Source organism: Brassica napus, chromosome A8, assembly GCF_020379485.1.
Source record: "Brassica napus cultivar Da-Ae chromosome A8, Da-Ae, whole genome shotgun sequence".
Classification (NCBI taxonomy): domain Eukaryota; kingdom Viridiplantae; phylum Streptophyta; class Magnoliopsida; order Brassicales; family Brassicaceae; genus Brassica; species Brassica napus.
Genome location: NC_063441.1, coordinates 12474024 through 12498591, shown reverse-complemented (window position 1 = coordinate 12498591; position 24568 = coordinate 12474024). Strand labels below are relative to the sequence as shown.

At 35.8% G+C, this 24568-nt stretch overlaps 4 protein-coding genes across 4 annotated transcripts; 3 read left to right on the top strand and 1 right to left on the bottom strand.

Annotated features, from left to right (window-relative positions):
- The first annotated feature begins 12611 nt into the window (after positions 1–12611).
- LOC106359734 (peptide methionine sulfoxide reductase B9) lies at positions 12612–13873 on the top strand. The gene is made up of 3 exons (XM_013799380.3): positions 12612–12827; positions 13075–13231; positions 13352–13873. The coding sequence occupies exons 1-3, from the start codon at positions 12709–12711 to the stop codon at positions 13508–13510; spliced, it is 435 nt and encodes a 144-aa protein (XP_013654834.1). The 5' UTR covers positions 12612–12708; the 3' UTR covers positions 13511–13873.
- A 218-nt stretch (positions 13874–14091) lies between these two features.
- LOC125576926 lies at positions 14092–15252 on the top strand. The gene is made up of 2 exons (XM_048737472.1): positions 14092–14122; positions 14717–15252. Exons 1-2 carry the CDS (start codon positions 14092–14094, stop codon positions 15250–15252), a joined length of 567 nt encoding a protein of 188 aa, XP_048593429.1.
- Positions 15253–17523: 2271 nt separating this feature from the next.
- LOC106434246 lies at positions 17524–19325 on the top strand. Its single transcript, XM_048737471.1, has 2 exons — positions 17524–18329; positions 18392–19325. Exons 1-2 carry the CDS (start codon positions 17524–17526, stop codon positions 19323–19325), a joined length of 1740 nt encoding a protein of 579 aa, XP_048593428.1.
- Positions 19326–21915: 2590 nt separating this feature from the next.
- On the bottom strand, positions 21916–24099 carry LOC125577360. The gene is made up of 2 exons (XM_048738782.1): positions 22876–24099; positions 21916–22798 (listed from the first exon to the last, which is right to left on the bottom strand). The coding sequence occupies exons 1-2, from the start codon at positions 23671–23673 to the stop codon at positions 22082–22084; spliced, it is 1515 nt and encodes a 504-aa protein (XP_048594739.1). The 5' UTR covers positions 23674–24099; the 3' UTR covers positions 21916–22081.
- Positions 24100–24568: the final 469 nt, after the last annotated feature.

The following is a 24568-nucleotide window of genomic DNA, read 5'->3' as shown; positions in this document are numbered from 1 at the left end:
TCATCTGGCTTGATCATCAGATTGACAGAGTTATGTTATCTGTGTAGTTTCATTGAATTGAGAGTGTCTCATAATGCTAAATATGTTTCTATGTTGTTAATGGATACGATGATGCACACTTTTTTGTTGATCAATATATTGAACAATATGTTCTTTTGATGCAAACAAGTATATATATTGAACTCACAGTGAGTCATTGAGCATGTATTTGCTTCAATATTTCTCATGAAAATTGATGGAATTTTAGTTTAGCAAGCGTTTGTGGAATAAAACCTGTTACCTGATTAATCGTTAGTACAATTGGGAGATACATTTTTTAGAAAGATAAGAGGTACACCAGAATTTTCCAACTTTTCACTTCTCCATTAAAACTATGTTTATGTTGTATCTTGTCGTCTTAGTTACTATTACCTACTTAGGAGATGTCTTAGTTCAGATTTCTCTGCGAGACATGAAAATGCTTCTTATTCTTGTCTATCACTTATAATGAGCAGCTCTAATGATCTACGCTTGAGTACTCTTTGCAATCTGAAGATTTATTCTAAGCATTTTTACATTAATTTGCATATTTTTTTCTTTTTTGATATTCAAAACTTAAATTTTTTAGCATTACATCATTAATGAACCTTTAGTCAAACTATTAAATTAAAAAAGTTTCTTAGACATCTTAGTATTTAATACTATTTATGCGTAAATTTGTGCTCATGGCTCTCTCCTAGACATATAATAGACACATACATGTTACACTAACGTCTTTCTTTTATAACAAAAAAGTCATTCAATAACTCACATGTCACATTAAAGTCAAAATGCAGTTTGGGTACGTAATTCGATTTGGTCCATATGTATGATTAAATATCGTTAACATTGTACATCTACAAATATATGAAAGTATGTTAATATACAAAATCTTCTATTTTATATTTAGTAATTACATATATTTTATTACATTTACATTTTATGCTTTTTTGGTAGATGAAAAAACTTTTAAATAGATCATTTCAAGACCTACGCGCAAGGGCAGACTATTCAACAATATGAATTGATAAAAAATATTAGTTTAAATGATCACAAATACTTCTTTTTGGAACGCAAAATGATCACAAGAACAAAATACAAAATTTGAGATATATCCCCAATTGTGCTGATTCATTCACATACCGATAATATTTTACGCATGGTCTATTTACAGAAGACCATTTGCCCTGAATTAGTTTAAAAAAGGGAACCGAACATGCTATGAAATTGATTCTACCACTGATAAAATAACGAGTAAAACGGTAAAATAAGACACATTCAATTTTCCCAATAAGATTTTTTTTTTTTTTTTGTCTTTTTGTCTATATTGGACACGTTTTGCCGCTTATAAACAAAAATAGTTTTGATGTATATTAGAAACATAAGTAATAATATATTTTTTGTCATCACATAAGTAATAATATTTGTATGGTCTTTTTCTCATAAGTAATAATATTTGTATGGTCATTCAATGTGTTTTACTATGATATATATATGTAGGCCTGGGCGTTCGATCGTCCGTTCGGTTTCGGTCTGGGTGATTCGGATTTTTGGATTTTCGGTGTTATGCTCATAAGTACCATTCGGTTTACTAATTATCGGATCGGGTTCGGTTCGGTTCCTTCCGAGTTCGGTTCGGATCGGATTTAACCAATGTTTAAAATCGTACAAAAATATATTTTTAAAAACCTCGAAATCCTCGATTTTTTCGTCTCTAATCGCATACTTAGTGTGAGAATTCTTGTTTCTTCATCAGAAATCCTCGATTTTTTCGTCTCTAATCGCATATTCCGTTTTCACATAAGTTCCCACATGCCGATCCTCTCGATCTTCGTCTTCTAGAGAAGATGTTGTCTTTTGAACCCAAGGACATACCTACATCTGAAGAGGTATTACATTGTAAGTGGGGTTGGATTCAAACTAAAATTATGGTTTTATGTGTTTGCTTCACAGGCGCTTGCGGATCCGTACTTCAAGAATTTAGCTAAGGTTGAAAGGGAGCTCTCTTGTCAACTCGTCACCAAGCTGGAATTCGAGTTTGAGAGGCGGAGGATTAGAAAAGAGGATGTGGGAGAGCTCATTTATTTATAGGGAGTCTCTCGAGTATCACCCAAAGATGCTTAAAGAATACTTGGATGGATCAAAGCCACCGAACTTTATGTATCCTAGGTACTTTCCGAGCATAAATATTCTCTTGTTTACTCGTCAATGGTTGTTAAGAATGTAATTAATTCTGCAATGCGGTGGAACATTTCAAGAAACAGTTTGCCTACCTCGAGGAACATTTCAAGAATGGTACTTCTCATAACCCTCTAGAGAGGTGCAACATGCATCGTTACATAGGTATGGTTCACTTTCTGTAAACATTTGATGATTTGGGATTCTTTTGGAAACAGTACAGTGACTCTATGCTCTTATGTTTTGCAGGGCTTTTGTTTTGTACTCTGATAACAACCATGCGGCGGCACAACAGAGTTCAGTAGAATTCACTGATGGACTCTCCAAGTGTAGCATCAGAGATACAGAGCGACTGCATGGTGCTGATAGGAGAGTTTCTAAGTCCCTCAAACTATCCAATGTCTCTTGCACTCTATGTTTGATATAGTTAAGATGCAGAACTTATGGTGTTTCTGAACATTTACCTTTGTTGTAATGAAGCAGGTGTTGCAGTAGCTAGGCCTGGAAAAGTAGTTGAATCTGTGTTATGGTATAATAACTGTGGCGCAGCCACATGAGTCGAAGCTCTTGAACAACAACAGCGTAATTCTGATCAATGCAACAGTTGCTTCACTTTTCTTCCATTGGCATCACAACCATCAGCAAACATATTTTTTGGATGTCCTGGTGCAGTTACAGAGTGTTCCCTAAGCCTCGCCAAACACTTCAATAGCTCAGTTAGTAGAGATGGACAGCTTCTTTTAAGATAATCAAACCCATCTGTTTGCATCACAACTTTTCTTTGTCTCTCTCTCTTCTTCATGGACAAAGAACGAAGGAGAGAAAGATCGTGGAAGAAAAAAATCGTGAGAGAAAATATACCGTGAGAGATTTATTGTAGATTTAATGTAGATTTAGGAAAGATACTAACCGAAATATGGAAGTATTTATATTTTCATGATTTGGCTATAATATGTATTCTACGTAGAGCAGAGCACTATAGAAAGGGTGGGAAGTTTATTATTCCGTACTCGTAACATAAGGTAAAAGGTAGAACATGTTATGACACATAAAATAGAAAAGATAATTCATAGAGTCGTGGTTATAAATTGTAACGCGCCGACTGTCTAGAGCTAATGAGTCTTCCACGTAAGCTCTCTTGGTCCGTGGGTCTCATTCTGTGCCACGAGCGTTGCATTAAATTTTGGAAGTCTAGTGACCCTGCAATCACCACATAATATTTATCCATGCTTTGACCTCATTTGAACGATATCACAAATTAGTTCCCGATAGGTCATCCATCCTTGTACTACTCCTTCTCAAGCAGCTTGACTCTGGAGTTTTAAACGGATGTATACCCGAAAAAAGTAAGCGCACTTTGATGACATAGGTAAACAAATCAATTTTCTTAAGCTTTTTCACATATATCAGAAAGGTGTTACAATTAACCTCCACTCACAGAGTGCAACGCCCCCGTTGCATACCACAACAGGTCTCAAGACGTTTCTCGAGTCAGAACTGAGATGGCTAATATGGCTTTGATACCACTTGTAACTCCCCCAACTGCTTACTACGACTAATGCCTCATATGTCCACTCTCTCAGCATGTGGATCCCATTCTGTGCAATGGACGGTATATTAATTTTTTGAAGGTTCATTAATCATGTTTACTAACCTTGTAATCACTATATGACTTTTGTATGTGCTTTGGCATCATTCGCACGATATTACACATCACTTTTAAATATGTCATATTTCATTTTACTACTCCAGTTCAAACATGCAAAACTCTAGTATTTTTAACGGATATGTGTCCGAAAAGATAAGAGCACTTTAATGATTATATAATCAAAGCAATTCTCTTAAACATTTTGGCATACATCAGAAATCAGGTGAGGACAATATAAAGTTGAATGCATAATATTTTACCAATTCTTTCTAAAATAATAAAGGGCACAAACTCATACACAATTTGTCGTTATCGTAAGAGTATCATGTTAATTTCCTACTATTAAAATGGTCTGTCGTTATCGTAAGAGTATCATGTTAATTTTCTAATACTAAAATGGCAGGATCACTCTTTTGTGATTTCCGAGTTCCCACCACTCTTTTGGCATATTTCTGACCACTACACATTTATTTATTTTATAAAATTATTAGCCTAGTTAAGAGTTATACTTATATGAAATACAGAATATATTCACATGTAAATTTTCATATAGTTATAACTCAACTAGGCTAATAATTCTTAAGGGAAAAATGTAGTGAGGTTTATTTTATTTTATTCTAACTTCAAGATTATCTTAGGAGGTGTTAGTAGGAATTACAATTATGATGATTGTTATAAATTTTAAAATCTAATGTTATTGGTTTATACATTTTTACAATCTCATTAAAATCTAGAGTTATTGATTTGATGATCTAGTAATTCTATACATAATATTTTGTTATTCAAAAAACTGAGATTTTACAAATTATTCTTTAAATCTATTAAAAGTTATGTTATCAAGAATTATATTCTTCACCATTTAACTTATAACACAAATTTTGAGAAAACTACTTATATACTTTAGATTCTTGGAATTATTATACCAATTTATTTTCATAGAATTTCACAATATACAATTATAATTCTTTCTAAATTTAACAAATTTCACAATTTTTAAAATCAATAAATTTTATATAAATCTTACTTAAATTATAAATTTCAGGACTTCTGAAATTTCATACAATATTTTTTATTGTGCTAATTGAGATATTTTCCACAAAGCTATTAACAGTTCGAGTCTTCAAACCATAAACCTAGTTTCGGACCCAAACGTTGATGATAGATGCAAACTTGTTAACCATCTCTCGAGAAAAGAGGCAATTTGATAACAAACAGTCAAGCACTCACCTCTTTCCCCATCCACGCAGTTTTAAGTGGGGGTTATTGGTTGGTGTATTTTGATAGATTTGAAAAATCAAACTAAATTTAGTGTTATTATTTTTATGATTTTAAAATATTTATTGAAATCATGTGTTATTGGTTTAATGATTTACTAATTCAAATCAAGTGTTATTCAATTATACGGATTTACTAATAGATTTGATTTTATAATAGATTTGAATAGATTTGCATGGATTTCTTTGTTAAAAATACAAAGACTCAAATCCGAAGAAAAACCTCTAAATTTGTAAATAATAATCCGAGAGAATTTAAAATTTTGTATATTTTACTCAGATTTATAAATATTGTATGTATTTCTATCAATCAAATTATTATTAACGTTGGAGATTCGCATAACAAACTGCCAACATAGTTCTATTATTTAGGTTTTTTTTCTAAGAATGTAAAAATATCATTTGAAGAAATTAAACAAACCCTTCAAAAAAAGACAAAGAAAAAAACAAACCCTCCAGCAATATAAAGAAGATATTAAATATATTTTTGTACAATATTATTTTACTTTAGTAGAATAGTTTAGTTCGATTTTGCAACTTGCTATCACTACCACTGGACATCTCGTACTTTTTATTTATTATGATTATTATATAAGGTACTATTTATTATACTTTTGTCATCTATGATTAAATATAAATTTGCATCAGTTCTTACACAAAACTGCAAATGTCTGACCTCTTTCCAGAGCCACAAGCCGGCGTAATATAAATTACCACCCAGAAATAAACGGTGGAACTAAAACTGACGATACAAACTCAAGAAAACAAAGGATTGAAAAGGAGGCTAAGAACATATTGAAAATTAAACATAAACTTCAAGAACATTGAAGCTAACCGAAACACGAAACATGATTGAGTGAAAAAGGGAAACATGCCTAAATTATTAGAATTGAGCTGAAATTTCACAAAACCATTCCCTTAGGAACCATACGAGCAACTAGCCCTGCGACATTTAATAGAATCCGATTACCCGAACCGGAACAGACCGAAATTGAACCGGTTCGGATAGGTTTGGTTATAGGTAAATTGAACCAATAGATAAAATTATTTTAAACCATGGATTTTGGGTCGGTTCTGGTTTTTACCCGGCGGATTTCGGATACCCGGTAGCAACCCGAATCATTTATTCATTAGGGACCGTTGTAAAGCACGCATGTGTCTCAATGCTTTACCCGAGTCGTCTCTTCACATTCATTCCCAGTTCCAAAACCTAACTTTTCGATTCGTTTCCCCCATTAGAGATCGAGAATCGTGACAATGACTCTTCAAAAAGGGCAAACCGTGTTAGATGTGACCACAAACCTGGAATCCTTAAAGAGAATCGACGATTGTTTCCCATCTCCACCATCTGCATCATCGAGAATTCAATCAGAGGTATGCATCTTTTCTTAGTTCTTAATCTTAAAATCGATTTATTTTTAATTGTTCTCTATGTTCATGTATCATTTCTTAGCTATTAATCTTAACTGATTGAATTTTGGTTTATGAATTCGATTTTTTTTTTTGAGTTTTGGTTTGTGAATTCGACTGTTTGTTTGGTTCTTTACTGTTTGTTCTTATTATTGTCTGAAAGTTTGGTTCTTTTGTTGTTCATAAATCTTGAATTCGATTGATTATTGACATTATATTGTTTGGTTATTTATTGCCGATGGCTTCTTCTGACACTCATCAACAAGACAACGACAATCAACCAATGGATGAGGACTTTTCTTCTGATGAGGACATGGAAACACCGGGTAGCAACGGCGCCAAAAGGAACGAGAGAGAGACAAACCATACAATGACTATTTCATGGAGACCGTAGATGGGAAAAAGAGGATTGGACCACCATCAAGAACAGATTGGGAAGAGGTTGAGAGGTTGGTACACTAATACACTTTCTTGTGATCTTCTACAACTCTACTTTGATACTCTCAGCTTCGAAATCCATCACTTCACACAAGATCTACAATGAGATAGTCACCATCACTAGGAATGTTTGTAAGATAAGCAGTGCACCAGGCCCTGATGATTCGTTAAGGTACAAAGTGTTGTCTATGATAGGGAAGTTGAGGAAATACTGGAATCCGTTCTGGGAAGAAGATGAAGCTGAGAAGAGTAAGTCTAAGAGCTGTCAAATGAATAAGCTCATGATAGTTGCAACTGTCTTCGACCCAAGAAAGAAGATGAACTTTGCTAACCTTTGCTTTGAGAAGTTGTATGGTAAAGAGAGCATCGAGTATACTCTGCTTTCTGAATCAATTTTAGAGATCTTGAAGAGGCTTTATGATGAGTACAGTCTTGTGGCTAATAGAAGTGGTGGAGGGTCAGGTGGGTCACAATCGCAAGGAGGATCATCTTCTCAGACTCAAGATCAAGATGCTGGTGCAGTTTTTGAGTCAAGAGATCTTGGTAATGGTATTGGATATGAAAGAATGGATAACTTCTACGAGGAGCTTATACAAGAAGCAGGTACAGAGGATTCTAGTAATGACTTAGAATTGTATCTGAAAGAGAAAGTCGAGATCACAAAGACTATGGTTGGAACCGAGTTTGATGTTCGGTCATGGTGGAGAAGAAACAGTCTGAAGTTCCCAACCTTGTCTCGAGTTGCTGCTGATATTCTTGCTGTTCAAGTATCCTCTGTAGCCTCAGAGAGTGCGTTTAGCACTAGTGGGAGGGTCCTAGACACATACAGGAGCTGCTTGACACACTTTATGGTTGAGGTGTTGGTTTGCACACAGCAATGGTTGAAATCAGAGAAGCATATGAATAAGAAAGGCATTTCTACTATAGAACAACTACTTGAAGCTGTGGAGTTAGAAGATGATCTCATGAGAGGTAAACTTTACTAGATTTGAACTCTTTCATTACGGTTTCTTCAAGTATAATTTCAAAACTGATGTTATTATATTTTGTAGCCAATGAACCTGAATTCAACGTCCAAGAACAAGCATAGACTTGACTAAAGAGTGGCTGTCTCCTTTGAAGTTCAAGAAGATTATCTTTGTGTTGTTGTGTTTGATTTTATTCTCATTTTCGGCTGTTTTAGAAAACAATGTTTGTTTCAGTTCTGTGTTTCAAGAAGACTATCTTTGTGTTGTGTCACTTGTGTGTTTGTTTCAGTTCTGTTTTCTGTGTTTCAAAACAGTGTTTCGGATAATATGAGTATGTTTCAGTTTTGATTTCCATTTTGGGTACAATATAACCGAAACTTCGGTTTTGATTTGCATTCCGGGTACAATATAACCAAAACTTCGGTTTTGATTTGGATGTCGGATACAATTTATCCGAAACCGAATGATACCCAGTTGGTTCGGATCAAAATACGGGTAAAAAAATTTATAACCGATCCGACCCGGAACCGCTAGGAACCGGTCTGAAACCGAACCGTAGATGAGCCAAGTGGTACATAATCAATTTAACCGATTGACCCGGAACCGAACGGATCCTACCCGGAACCGAACCGAATACCCGAAATCGCAGGCCTACGAGCAACCAACACATTTACCAATTCTTTAACAAAAGAAGCCACCAAAGAACAAACCTTCAACCCAAACAGCTATTGGTGAGACACATACACGTTTGGCAAACCCGATTTTACCATAAAAATATTATACTTTCAGTTGGTAAGATCATGTATGCGGGATATATAGCGAAAATAACTAATATGTGGAACCTAATAATAACAGTTAACACTAATGTTAGACTAATATCAATTGAAATGACGAAGTTAAGAGTTTTTTTCTTATTTTCCTAAATAATAGATATTCATTAATGAAAATGATACTACATATTGTTTCTTTTTCTTGTTTAAATACCAAAAAGATGAAAAAATACTTAAAAGAACTAAATCATTAGGATTTACATTGTAAACAATTAAATCCTATACTTTCTAATTAACAACCGCAAAACAGATAGAAAACCAACAACACCATTTTTCACGAACCCTACCCTCACGAAGATGCTTTTAGTTACGAACCAGTAGCGGACCCACTAAAGGAAGAGGGGGGGGGGTCATATGACACCTCATAAATGTTAAGAAATATTTATTTGGACTTAAATGTCATGGAAAATAAGTAGTTCTTATGGTTAATTTCGTTTGTTGACACCCCATAAATCCGGGTTCAATCCTTCCTAAACCCCATTTTACAGTTCAGTTTTTTTTCTTAAGCTATATATTGAACCCCCTTAAAACTAATGATGGGTCCGCCACTGTTACGAACCATGGTCTCCTGACGACGCTCTGAGCACGGAGATTCTCAGCACGAACCCAAAAGAGACTGATAACATTAATCCTTAGCAAGAACTCAGCAGAAACCAACAAAGCATCATGAAGCAAACCCAATGAATTCCTAGAGCAGTGCATACCTTTATCCGTGCAATAGCTCGCCCGACACAAAACTAAAAGACACTAGAAAGCAAGCTGAAGAATCAACAGCAACACATCACTAATGCAGCTCTGTCAAGCACAAGGTCGATCAAAACACAGCCACTGGAGGAGTCAAGTGACACAATCTAGTGATTGAATACTGGGTTTCACACAGGGATACACCAAGACACAAACAAAGCATAGAAAAAATGGAAAGTCGAAGCCTCGCTGTGTGCCCATTATGAGAACAAGAATCAAGACTGACCCAACAATATTCTAGTCAAGACGAAGACAAACCGCAAGCTAAGGCAAAGATAGATTAAACCCAAACTAAACCAATCACGATATCAATTCATAAGGAGAGCAGAGGAAGTGCAGCGTGACCGGAGAAGGTAAAGACGAAGCAGATGGAACGCAGAAGCAGCCACAGCCATAGACGACTTTATGACACCGCCGAGCACCAGAGATGCACACGCCATTTCCAAGACAAGAAGACCGACACCCATCGACCATTCAGACCTTGAGGCACGCTGACGCGGCAAGACCAATGCCGAAACTCTTTGAGAGATGACATAATGAAACTCCTCCGACGATGCACCAAGCAAAAGAGTATCTCAAACGCCACCGCTCGACCTCGCCGGAGCCACAACTAACGGGATAAATCAAAATTAGGATCTAAGATTGAAAACTGAGGTATAAACGACCTCAAACCCTAATAACCGGCTGGCTGATTTACATTATTCGAGAAAGCCACGCCGGAATGCCAAAAGCAAGAGACCCTTGTTAGCAGTGGGCCCCATGAGCATGACACCGGGGAAGTAAGGTCGTGAGAGATCCAGAGCATAAGGCAGAGTGGACAAGTGGAAGAAGAGAGAAATAGAGAGCAAAAGCCAAAAGAGGAAATGGAGAAGAGAGACGTTTTTAATGTCAGTGCACCGAACACTGGAGCAAAAGAAAACATGTATGCAACTTTTGTTTATGAGAGAAAACAAAATTAAAGAGAGAAAAATATGTTCCGAATTCTTTTTATAAGCTCGAGAATATGTTAGACGTTATAAGTAATTAAATGGAATTATATACAATAAAAGTTCATGCATACTGAAAACAGAGCTAAATATTAAAAAGTTCAAAAATAAAAAGAACACTATATGATAATCCGCGTAAGGCGCAGAGTGAAATACCTAAAATAGTTACATGTTTGCAATTTAAAATTAATTATCTATTTGCAATTTTTGTTTTTTTTTCTAATTGTATAAGAATATGTTTAAATTTAGTAAAGCATAGCAAGGACAAGAATTTTGTAGTTTACTCGTGTATATAATAGAATATGTTTGTTTGTAGTGAATGCATTTTTAGTATTGAACATATATATAATAATTAAAATATTAGTTTAGATTTCTATAACTATGGGGTTACAGAATGATTGGTTGGGATGTAACAAATGACTTTAATTTTAATTTTTATCTACAGTTTTAAAAACCACCAATCATGTTTTATATTAGTTTTTAAAACTACAACAGAAAAATTAAAGTTACAGCCAAAAAACAAAAAAAACTAGTTATAAAAATCATGTTTTCTAAAGCTCTATCTTTTTGGCTGTAGAAAATTTTAAAGTTATATCTCTTAAAGCTAAATCAAAAAATTCTACACACTAAATTTTAAAGTAAATTTTCTACAGTTACAGCTCAACTAATTTTAGAGTTAGATATCTGAAAGTATAGAAGAATTTTATTTTATATTATTATGGTTTGTGGCTAATTTGGGTCATTTTTTATCTAGACAATTGTATCTAAATAAAATATTCATAAATAAGTAGAATTTATAATGTATTTCCTATATTTATAAGTTACAATTCACAACATTACTTTTTGTCATCGGTTCGCGTCAATTAGTTACTAAAATTTAGCATCTCTATCGTATCAATTGAAACTCTGTCTTCCAGTCACCAATTTGTTACAGTTGCAACCGTAAACTTAGTCACAATTATGTCACGGTCGTTACTTAATACTCTTTCTGTTTCAATATAGATAATATTTTAAAAGATTTGTTTTGTTTTAATTTACACGAAGTTTTGAGATTTAAAGAAGTTTTGAAATTTTAAGGTTAACTTTAACTTTATTAGAAACTGTTCAACCAATTAGATTTTACAGTCTTTTTTATAATTAGTTAAATAATTTTAAAATTATATCTTTAAAATATTTTTCTAGAAAAATGTAATTTTCTTAATCTTTGTGCAATATTACAAAACAACAAGTATTATGAAACATAGGGAGTATAGTTTTGTCACAGTTATGTCACTAATTGTGACAAAAAAATTGTTACGCCACAATTCGTCACAATATTGTGACAAACTAGTTACTAATATGTGACATAAAACTTTAGAAGCAAAATCGTTTGTAATATGTCACAAATTTGTTACGGTTAACTCTAGTCATAAAATTTCGTCAAAATTACGGGCAACTTCGAATTCAGCTATTCTATACTATTTCCACGTCACTAATTAATCAGAGTTCAGTATAATCAGAAGAAATAATGGTGTATCTAGAGTTGTAAAAAACAAAATTAATTATCTATCTAGCTATAAAAGGAAAAATAATGTATTATATTATGATTGGAGCGTTCACGTGATTCATGCAACAAGAACTGCGATCAACTGTATATTACTGATTAAAGTCTACAAATGTTTAATGTTTTGCATGAATAAAATATATGAATTAACTAAACTAGCTACGAGAATCCAAACACAATTTCTAAACTACGCAAAGAAACGAATTATCTATCTAGTACATCAAGTAGTTAACAAAATTAATTACTATGAATTTGAATAAATTTGTAATAGTATATCATGCAAAATTACTATTCATCTTCTTACTGTTCATTTGCTAAATGTGGTTTGTTTACCAGAAAATCAAAAAGTGGTAAGACTTCGATCAAGTTATGCCTGCGTGCACCTAGCATTTTGAACAGTAGTTTTGATTTTAACTAGTTTAATTAATATTCTAGTTCCTTTCTGTCAGTTAGATCTATCTACCTATACGTATGAGCTGTGACCTAGTTGTTTTATGTTATCTTTTCTTAGCTGTTTATTTTTAGGAATATTCTAGTCTCTTTTAGACCAAGAATAAGAAAATATTTTCTGTATATATTCTTCTACTCACTCACAAATCAATTCTTCATTTTCTCAGAAGACATCAGAACACACGACCATCTCTCTGTCGCCTTAAAAGCCTCTTCTTACCATGGCAACGACAGCAACATCGGCGGCTCCATCACCTGGATCTGTTCAGAAACACGATGAGGAGTGGCGTGCGGTTCTGTCTCCTGAACAATTTAGAGTTCTCAGGGAAAAGGGAACAGAGTAAGCAAGCTCTACAAATTTTTAGCTGAAGTTATATTTTCATTGCATGTTTTTTAAAAACTACTATGATTACCATAATGTTCTAGTGGTCTCGGTACTAGTCTGAGTTTTGATCCAAGACTTATCAGACGAACAAATAGTCACTAGCTATAACATGTTATTAATTAGGTGTCCGGCTCAATAATACTACCAAGTATTATTTTTTTCTGAGACGGTCCCTCCTGTTAATGTAATGATTTTGATTTAGAGCCCGATTCAAAGGAGAATATACAAAACTGTTCGAGGAAGGAACCTATGCGTGTGCTGGATGTGCGACTCCTCTTTATAAGTCCACCACCAAGTTCGACTCTGGTTGTGGTTGGCCTGCCTTCTTCGACGCTATTCCCGGTGCCATTATACAAACTGTATGTAACTTATTAATTAATACGGTCTTATGATTCTGCATCTATGTTGCATATATATATATGTATAAAGAAGCTAGATCTGTTGATAACAAAAAATATATTTGCTTATATATCTATCAGCTGGAGCCAGATGGGAAAAGAGTTGAGATCACATGCGCAAAATGCGATGGACATTTAGGTCATGTTTTCAAAGGAGAAGGATTCCCCACGGCTACCGATGAGCGTCACTGCGTCAACAGTGTTTCTCTTAAGTTTAATTCTTCCGAAACTTCCTCCTAATAAATCGATATATATCCATTTATTGTTTGGACCAATTCTTCTCCTAGAAGAGAATAAAAAAATCGAGTCAAGTCGTTTAACGAACAACTTATGCAAGATGGAACAAAAAAATGTGGGATTAGAAAGTCATAGCTTCAGGTATAAATATTGATGAATTCAGATGATCCGAGCAAGAAGAAAGAGCAACTAAGGGAACCCAAGAGAGCAGCGTAGAGAAGTTAATTAGTGTAATTTATCGTGTGTTGAGATTCAAGTCTTGTTCTTAGTTTTTTACTCTAGTTTCTGTATTGTACCAAAACACAAGAGTGACCAAGTTAAAGTTTGTGTAATCCTTTGGTAATAAATTTTTGTGTCGTTAGTGTCTATCTTGTCTCAAATCTCATAAATTCTAAACATTAATTTTGATTAGTTTTTACTTTTTAACTGGCGCTTATGGTCCAACAGTGATTAACTTGGCAGCAAAACTCAATATGGTGAAAGTGAAACTATTTGAGTTCGAATCCCAGCCATTGAAAAATTAAAATTTCGGTATTATGAGAGACAGCAGACCGACACATGGACCGAAAACGTAGACTGCTAACATGTGGCTAATCGGAATCCACTTCGGTGAAGGTGAAGATACTTCTGTATAATTAAAAAAAAAATATTTTTTTGTAGTCACTAAAATTTAAATTAAATTAAATTTAAAACTTACTATATTAAATACATTTTTAGGTTTAACTTTCCCTTGCCGACACTAATGATAAATCTTTTTGGTTAATAATACAGACTTATGCTTAAAACCAAATGGTAATACAATATTAATATAAACCACTAAGATAACTGGCATGGTCACAGAAAAAACAAAGTTGGAATTTATGCTTTCAAATATCATCGATTTTTCTCTTATAGAACGAAGGTGCTTAATAATAACCTCAAACTCAAAATTTACTATATTTTGCATACCGATACTAAAATTGCTTAAATAACAAGTTTTGCAACTTTAGACGGGTTTTTTGCAGTGTTAAATTGATTTTAGACGATCAGTTGAAATTATCTCCAATATATATTTCATCTAAACATTTATTTGAGTCATTTCACGCATATAGCTCTTATTATATACTAGATCCTTCTTCTTCTTACTGGTAATAATACGAGTATGTATACGTCTTGGTTTTATTCTTTTTGCCTTGGTAAACTATAGTTATTTACTCTACTTCTATGCAGATGACCCTCCTGAGATCACAGTGGAAGAGAAGACATCACAGGCTTGGGAGAAACCACCACTGGGATACTTTAAGTGCAACGTGAGCACGGTGTGGGAAGCACAAACTGGTAATGTCGGTGCAGCTTGGATTGTTAGAGATTCTTTTGGGGAAGCTTTATTTCATAGTCGATGTTCCTTTGTCGGAATTCGGTCTCTGGTGGAAGCTACTATGATCGGCATGGTGTGGACAACAGAAGCTCTGAATGACATTCAGGTGAGGAGAATCATTCTTGAAACTTCTTCTCCCCAAGCTCAGAAGAACTTTTCTCAGGCATCCCTTCCATGGAGCCTAAACTCACTTTGGAAGAGATTTCGGAGAGCTCTGGATCGGTTTGAAACTTATCGAGTGGTTCGCATCAATGACGGGTGTAACACAATTGCTCAAAACATTGCAGAGAGTGCCTTGCAGGTCCAATGGCAGCAATCTTATTTGGCAAGGAATGGCCCGGAATGGCTCGATGCTCGTATCAATATGGAAGCATCAGTTGTGGTATAATAATCTCTATCTTGGTTCTCTCGAAGCAGCATGAAGTCTTCGAGTTTGATGAACTCTGGTTCTTTTTCTTACCCTTCTGTTTGGGTTTTCAAATGCCTACTGGCACGTATTGCTTTATTACTTAAGTTTGTACTTTTTAAAAAAAACATGGTTGGTTGGTAGTCCTGCATGGACAATTTCAATGGAAAAAAAAAAGAAGATGAGAAAAAAAAACTATAGTTATTTTTTTTTTAGAATTATAGTTAGAATTAATAAAACACTATTCTCTCTCTTACAGAAAATTATTCTATCATGGTCTGCCTTTCCAACATTTATTTTCACAGAAAAATCGTGAAAAAAAATATTTCTTTTTTTTTCTTCTATTTTCTGTTTTCCGGCCAATCATATCTCTTTAAGACGGTCTTTTTCTCTTCCCGATAGCTATTGGAATACCTAGAATAGTGGCAATATGAGAATCTAGCCAAATACACACAGTTTCCTCAAAATACGTTTTATTAGGAATCGCTTAAACAAACTTCAGAGTCTTGTTTAATTAGATTTTTGTGACAACATTGATTAATTAGATTTTTGTGACTACACACACCCGTGTATAACAATTGATCAATCCCTAACTACCCAAACGTAAGAAGGATAACCCTAATTGCTGCCCTTACAGTTAGTAAAAACCAAAACCTTAATACCCTAGTCTCCTGACTCTATCTCTCGCTGTCACCACTCTTTTTTTAGGTTAGTGCACATTTTATATCAATCATTTCCAGAATCTTTTCTTTTATCTTCCTTCCATATGTTCCACTAACCATAATAACTGCGAAGATTGCGATCTTTGGTACTTTGAGTTACCAAACCGGATCCAGGTCCTTGATGGTTCACCCGAAACTAATAAACTTATCTTCAACCATCCAAACCGTTATTTACTTTGGTCAAATCCTTGAGTCTAAAATATTTCCCTTTTTGTCTGCGCGAGTCACCTCATTTTTGAACCTACACAGAAATCAAACTTAGTCCAAACTAACTGCAACTACATATGCACATTAGCACTAATCAACATCATCAGTAAACGAAATACTTCAGCCATGCATTGGTCAAACTACATAAAACTGAAACCCAAAAAAATTCATGACATATAAACCAAACTCAGGATGCAAGACATAAGCAGGAGAAAAACACAACGCACGAACTGATAAAGAATAACCAAAATTTAAACACACTTCTCCCCTATAGTATGTCCCCCAGAATGAGTGATCCGTCAGACAAAAATCACCCTTAAGCATTCCCTAAACGAACGACTTCGCTTGGAAAATTTCCAGAGAGATTTCGGACCTCCCACAAACTAATCATCATCTATCAAATTACGAATGTCCTGCTGATACACCAAGACCTGATGAATAAGATTGGAAAAATCAATATATGAGGTGTCATTGAAATCGATGTCAATAAAAAATAGACCTAATGGACATATTCTTCGAAAGTCATGTTACATTTAATTTTTAATCTTATCATTTAAATTTGGGAAATTTGCCAATATGGAACTAAATCTCTAAAGTATTGTCCCCTTAGAACTAAATTAACTTTTCACACATTTGGACAGTGACTACCCTTTTTGTATATAAAAATTCATAAGATTTTTTTTACAAAGGAAAAAAATATGGAAAAATAGTTAACTTAATATAGATAAGCATGTACATGTGAGAAAAATATTTTTGACATCAAAAGATGTTTACATAATAATTTGAAAAATTGGCTAAATGTGCTAGTTAACCATATCTGCCATCTACGGCGGTTTAGAATACGTAATCTGAAAGAAACACAATGTTCTAAGGCATGTAGGCTGCATATTATAACGGAAACATATACAACTAGTAAGGCAGAATATGAAGTTCACGATTTCCTCTATGCTCTATATTTCTGGTAGATTTAAAACACTAAACAATGTCATCTCATCAACCGCGCTAGAAAATAAAATCTAAATCCTTCCTTATTATAAACCACGCAAGAAAATACAATCTACAACATGTCTTTGTATCTACTATAGTAGTATATAACATCCTATTTATTATTCTATTTTCTAAATTGGTAGAATGCAAGTTCTATAACGGTTAGTAAACTAAATCCGGAAATCTTGGTAAAAACGGTTATGAAATATTCTCTAAATCTTTTAAATATTTTGTTTTCCTTTTTTAATTGTTATTTTTCCTAAATTGTGGTCTTCTTCATCGTTGTCTCACGATTTCTTTTTTTTTTCTTCTTCTCTAATTTTTTCCTATCTAAACTATGGATTCACAAGAAGAGGTTGAATGGTGTGACAAAGAGAAGACCAATGGAAATGATGTGCGATTTTCTTTGGTGGATTTTGTGAAGGAGGGTCAACATTTTATTTCGAAAACGCTTTTGAAGGCAGCATTCGAAATATGTGCAATGAAACATAATTTCGACTATAAGCTTGTCAAGTCGGATAAAAAAATGTGGTACATTCGTTGCGCAGATGATGATTGCAGCTGGCGTGTTCGTGCAGAGGGGTTACCTGGTTCATCTTATTTTATCATCAAAAAGTATGTACCTCATCATTCATGTGCTGCATCCAAAAGGAAGGGTTCTGTTCGGACAGCTTCAGCAAAAACAATTGGTACTCTGGTTATGCATATGTATGAAACTGCTAAAGAAGGGCCGAGATCTAATGATATAGTCCAGTATATGCGTTCAGAACATGGACTTGAGATATCCTATTCTTTGGCATGGGATGCACGTGAGTATGCAATCAACAAAGTGAAAGGCCTTCCAGAGGAAGGCTATGAAAAAATTCCCAAATACTTGCACATGATGAGGGAAGCTAATCCAGGGTCACACACGTCTTATGAAAGGGATTCTGAAGGGCGATTCAGATTCCTCTTCATCTCCTTTGGTCAGAGTCTTCGCGGTTTCTATGTTGCAATTCGGAAAGTTATTGTTGTGGATGGGACGTTCTTGAAGAGCAAATACAAAGGGGTATTACTGGTTGCTACTGCATTAGATGGAAACTCTAATTTATATCCTATTGCATTTGAAGTTGTCGACTCAGAGAATGACCTTGCGTGGAACTGGTTTATGAGACAACTTAATGCGGTCATTGCTGACGAGCATAGTTTAGCTTTGTGTCTGATAGGAATTCCTCGATTGCTAAAGCTATTGCTAACGTGTACCCGCAAGCTCATCACGGAATTTGCATTCACCACTTGCTGAATAATGTCGTAACATATTTTAGTGGGAAAGGTGTGACTGGTTTGGTTGCAAAGGCTTCTAAAGCTTATCGAGCTGCTGATTTTTGTAAGCTGTTCACTGCTATTTACTCTATTAGTCCTGAAATTGGAAATTATCTAATAGAAGCCGATGTGAGGAAGTGGGCTCGTTGTCAATTCCCGGGTTACAGGTATGATATCAACACTACTAACCCTGCGGAGTCGATAAATTCTGCTTTGCGTACGCCTAGAGAGTTTCCAGTAATACCTCTAATGGACAGCATTAGGGAAATGATGACTCGATGGTTTTTCCAACGTAGAACTTTAAGTTCTAAGCACTCGAAGCCACTGACCATTGCTGTGGAGAAGAAGATAGACAGAAGGATTGAGAAGGGTAAAAAGTTTAAGGTCTTCCCGATTAGCGATGACAGGTTTTTGGTTCAAGGTGACACTTTTGACTGCATGGTTGACTTGGTCAGACGCACGTGTTCTTGTGGGAAGTTTGATCTGATGAAAATCCCATGCAGGCACGCCATAAAAGCAGGCTTCAGTGTTGGAATACAAGCACACACACTCACAGACGACATATACACTACTGCGTCATGGCGCACGGCTTATGAAGAAAGCATAAATCCTATTGGTGTCCCTGAAGATGCTTGGACTGTTCCATCTCATGTGGAGCAGACGAAAGTCCTTCCTCCAGAGTCTAGACGAGCTGCAGGTAGAAGAAAGAAACGCAGATACGAGACAGCCGAAGATAAGATCCGTTCGTCACAAGGAAATCAAGGCTCTAAAGGTCGCAAATGTAGCCGATGTGGGATTCGAGGGCACGATAGGAGAACATGTGATCGAGCAATATAGGATACTCAGTTCGTTTCATGCAAGCTTTGTTTATGTTGATTTATGCAAGTTATGTTTCCGGTTTTTTTTTGGTTACTATGTTTCAGACTTTATGCAAGTTCTGTTTACGCAAGCTTTATTCATCTTGATTTATGCAAGTTATGTTTCAGAGACTATCAAAGTTATGTTTCAGCTTTGTTCATCTTGATTTATACAAGTTATGTTTCACGTTTTTTTGGATACTATGTTTCAGGGACTATGAAAATTAGGTTTTTATTGATAACGTTGTTCATAACACGACAATAAAACTGGAAATCAGATTGGTTCAATATTTGAAAATGTAACTTGAATCAGAGAACCATTACAATATCAATCACATTTGGACCAGAGACATAACAAACTGAAAAGGGTTCCTACGCAACCTACATCAAGCGAATGCTTATGGTTCATAACTTCTTCCTGCACTGTCTTCTTCATGGAAATTCTCAGATCTTCAATTTCCTCAGCAACTCTCGCCTGATGCTCAGACATCCTTTCAATCTCATCAAGCAGAGCTCGTCCACCCACTTAAAAAGATGATTTTCTTTTTTTCTCTGTTTCAAAACACAAAACAAATCAATTGACATATAGAAGAATATGAAGTAATGAATTATCAGATTTACCTGTAAACCAATCTCACATCTGAAGAATCGTCTGTATGGGTTCTCTTCCGTTTTTGAAACATAAGTGACAATCTTCTTTCCACACCAGCATCTGGTAGGGATCGCTCCATGGTATTTCGTATTCGTCATTCTCTTTTGAGGAGAGATTTTTTAAGAACAAGTAGGAGAAAAAAACACCGCAAGATGTAGTGTTTGTGGCCGCTTTATGATCTTATATAAGCAATATAATTAGGGTTTACAATGTTTCTAATCGGATGGGCACATATGGTCAACTTGTATGTGTTTTCATTATAAAGATTTGTTTTGATTATTATGAATTTTGCAGATTACTAATGAAATCGTTTGTCTTCCTTAGTGTCATTTAGGGTATAGGGTTTGAAATCGTTTGTCTTCTTTAGTGTCATTTAAGGTATAAGGTTTAATATAGTTTTTCCTACTTTAATGCCATTTAGGGTATAGATAGGTTTAGATTTCGGTTATGTTTTGATAAGAATTAGGACAGCGCATATCAATCATTTAGGGAATAGATAGGGTTTCATATTGTCACCTAAAAAGTAAAGAGAAAGCAACTTCAAGAGTCAAATAAAACAGTGAAATAAGGTAGTAACTAAAGGAGTAAAATGGTAACTAAAAGAGTCAAATAAAATCACCAAATAACAATATACTTCCTACACAAGTCATAACAGAAAGAATTTTATTCAAGTTCCACTAGAGCACTTGAAATTGTCTTCGGGGGAGTGAATTTTGCCATCCTTTCAATAAGGACAGGATCAATAGCAGCTTCCCATAGGTCATAAGCAATCTTCTGCCGCGCTTCACGAATGTTGTTGTCATTCACCAGGGAAAAGTCCAAGCCTAGAAGATGGCATTCAATGTGCTTCAAGGCATATACTCCACAGTCACTGCTACTTTTGTTCAATAAGAAGGGCATTGAGACGTAGGAGACGGTATACTGCTTGACTTGATACTGTCGACTCTTAGAAGACTGAATGGCTTTGACAATTCTAGGGATGAGAACTGCAAATGGCTCCACTGCACCGGGGTGTCTCAGTCCCTCACAGTCAAAGACCTCTATCGACCGAGTAACAAAGTTGACGCACATAGAGATCCAGTGCTTACCAACATTTAGGGGGACATACATGCGGTTAACATCAAGATCCCACATTAGTCTTGTTCGTCCGTGTGCTGGAAGTTCGCCAATGCCGTACTGTTGTAGCAGTCCGCCCACTTTGAATTTCTTCTTGTCCTTCTTATACTCGTTGTAAGAGTTCGTAATTTGATTACTGAACAAGCATGTCATGAAGGCTACTTTATTTGGAAACCATCGCCGCAAGGAAGTCCTCTCAGTGAATAACCACATCATACCATCAATTTCCTGCATAATTTGATAAAAGACTGTAAGTTTGTGTACACAAAATAAAAAGGAACAAGGTAATAACTGACCTTATTCAGGAGCCACTCTGAAGGTCCGACGACACGAGTTACTAACTCATTTGTGAGCATAGATGGTCCAATTTTTAGTTCTCTGCATTACAAAATTCAGTATCAAAATGGTAGAATTGTTAAAAAAATTTAAAAATATCAACTTACTTGAAAGTTTTGGTCCAGTCAACAAGTTTGCCCCATGATGCCTCAGGGACAAACACTAGTGAGTAATCGGGATCATGTATCCGGTCCTCAAGTGAGTCCACGTCTTTCAGAGTAGGTGGTCTCCAATCCGCAGGCTTAAACGAAGACAGTGGAGTGGCAAAGTCAGCTGGTTCATCACCATCCAGATGTTGTGAAGGATCAAAACTTTAACATGAGATGCTTGAGAAAGGTTTCCCATGGCTTCTTGTAAAGAGTCTTGGGTCCCCTTATCTACACATCTCGCTGATTTGGTCAAATTCTTCAAAAAATCCATCATTTCATTTTCATCAGTTTGAACATCCTGTTAATAAAAACGAGCATAACATTAATACTAAAAAGACAGTCCATAGCAAAATATAGAAAAGTACATTACAAAATAGTCAATCCCACAAGTCATCATCATTAGTTCATACAAGCCGATATATTACATATTACAATACAAGGACATTACATCAAAAGAGTCGACATAGCAAAATACACAGAGCTTCATTTTTTGGTTACCTCTCTTACTGGCCGAGGGCTACGACGAACCGGAGGAGGATCCACATTTGCAGATGCCTTGCCTTTTCCCTTTCCTGCGGGAGGACCCGTACTATGAGATGATGGTCCTTGGTCTTTTCCAATTGTTGCTGAAGGAGAGAGAATCTCGGATGTGTTGCCTTTTCCCACTGTTTCCGATAGACCCTTAAGCTGAGAGACTTGTTCCTTGAGTTGAGACACCTCATTGGCAACGTTGTCAAAACGCTCATGTATGTCCTTCTGCACCACTTCCTTAAAAGAGTTGAAAGAAGCGGTGAACAAACCTTCAATGAAGGTCTTCATTTCACTAGAGACACCACTGTTGTGTTCAGCCGCACGTTGACAAAGCAGTTGTTTCTTTCGAGACTCGGCACCAGGATCAATTAGCTTGCGCTTGCCTCTTTTCGCAGTAACAGCCGGTTCCCCTGCAACTACAGTCGCTTCCTCTTGTTCTGACGGTTCTTCTGCAACATCAGCCGGTTCATCTTGTTCTGAATCAGAAAGGTCCATATGTGCAGGCAAAGACTCAACTTCCCAATCGAAATGCGTCCAGTCTTGTTTCGCATTGATCAATTCAACAATACGACCAACTCTTTCGTCCTTCTTTTCATCTTCCCTAAGGAACTCAGTATCAGCAATCACATCGAAATCACCAGTAGATGATATAAATGTGAACAGCTCTCCCTGCAAGAACAAACAAAACACTAAGCTTACATTGAACATTTATTGAACTCAATATTTAAAGAAGAAATATCAGTTACCTTATCAAAGTGGGACTCTAGGCTGGTGATATCTTGGTAGGATACTTTACCACTACCTTTCCAATTCCTACATCTCATTTTCTTCACGTTTTTTTTTATTTTTTTACCCACCATAGAACCAATGTCTGGAATTGCCTCCATAATCCATATCTGAAACGCATATGAGAATCCATCCAACACGTAGCTGTTCTTCGTATGCACATCTTCTCTTGCTCTGAGTATTGATGCAATCAGCTCATCATAAGCGCGAAGACCCCAAGGATACATCCTCAATTTCTCAAAATCCATCACCAAGCGGATGTATTCTTGAGGGATATACACTTTCCAATCCTTAGCCATGAGGAATGATTGTATAATGGACAGATACACTAACCTCACTCTGTCCACATACGACCACTCGTTACACACCTTAAGGAGCTCATCCCTTATAGTATATAAGTTGATCTTCGCATTGGTCTTCAGCGCATTAGCCCAGAACCCCTTATCATTCTTCCAGTTAATGAAGTCTACGTCGGGTTCCTCTTTGTACTTCAATCCAGTCACAGCATAAAATTCTTGCATAGAAAACCTAAGAGGCCTCTTCGCAAAAATAAACCACAGCTCGTGAAGCTTGGAAACCCTGAGCTGCTTGCACATGAAGCTGTGAATAATCTTCCCTGAGTAGATGAGGTTGTTCTCTATGATCGCCAGAAGAGGCCCGAAGACAGGGTCTTTCAAAACTTCCTCATACTCATCTTTCAGAGCCACCTTTACCGCCTTCAGAAGCGTCCTTCTACATGTGTTGTTAATCTTATCCATTTACGTCTCAGCACCTTCTTGAAGAATGCGTTTAGGAAACTGGTGAGCCATTCCTAAAAAACATGGATTCCATAAGTTAACAGCGAACCAAATATAACCATCTCACATTTAACTAGTTTTTTACAATTCAAAACTAGTTAAAAACACAAATCAAAACAAAATATAATCAACTAGCAAAAGTGTTTTCCTCTAAAATAAAACAGAGTCAAAGCTACGCACCAAATGAATAACAAAAGACTACACACTATCGACAAATTCAATTCAAATAACAAACTCGATCCCAAAACAAGTATGTAAAATCGATGTCTAAAGCATGTCAAAGTCATTAGCTTTTTCAAGTCTATTATGAATTCTAAACCTTAGTAAAGCCGATACCAAACAAACTAGAGCTCAAAATCACCTCAACAACAAGCCAATCTCACACCCCACTCAACCACATTCCGCCTCTGAAAACCATAAACTTGTTTTGATTTGTGTTTTAAACTAACTCTCTATCTAGTACAATTTGTAGTACATGCAAATAAACATAAAGAACAAACAAAAAAAAGCAAAATCGTAAAGGGGATTTCAAAGCCTAACCTTCAAATTGTCAGAACCGAGATGAAGGAAGAGCAAAAGAAAACAACTGTGAAACTAATCGTCCTTAATCGGGGAGGAGAAGCTACTCCCGAGCTTGAGCAGCTTCGATGGTCGGCGGCGGCGGAGATAAGAACGACAATCTAACCGGTGGCACTAACAGAGGAAATACGCAAGAAGGAGGAGGGAGAAGCGATGTGTCTCCTCGTTGAAGCTCTCCGACGAACCAAGAATCTCAGAGGCGGAAGGTGTCGCCGGCGAGAAAGAAATCGTCTCTCGATTGGGAAAGAGAGTCGGAGAGAACGAGATGGAGAGTTGG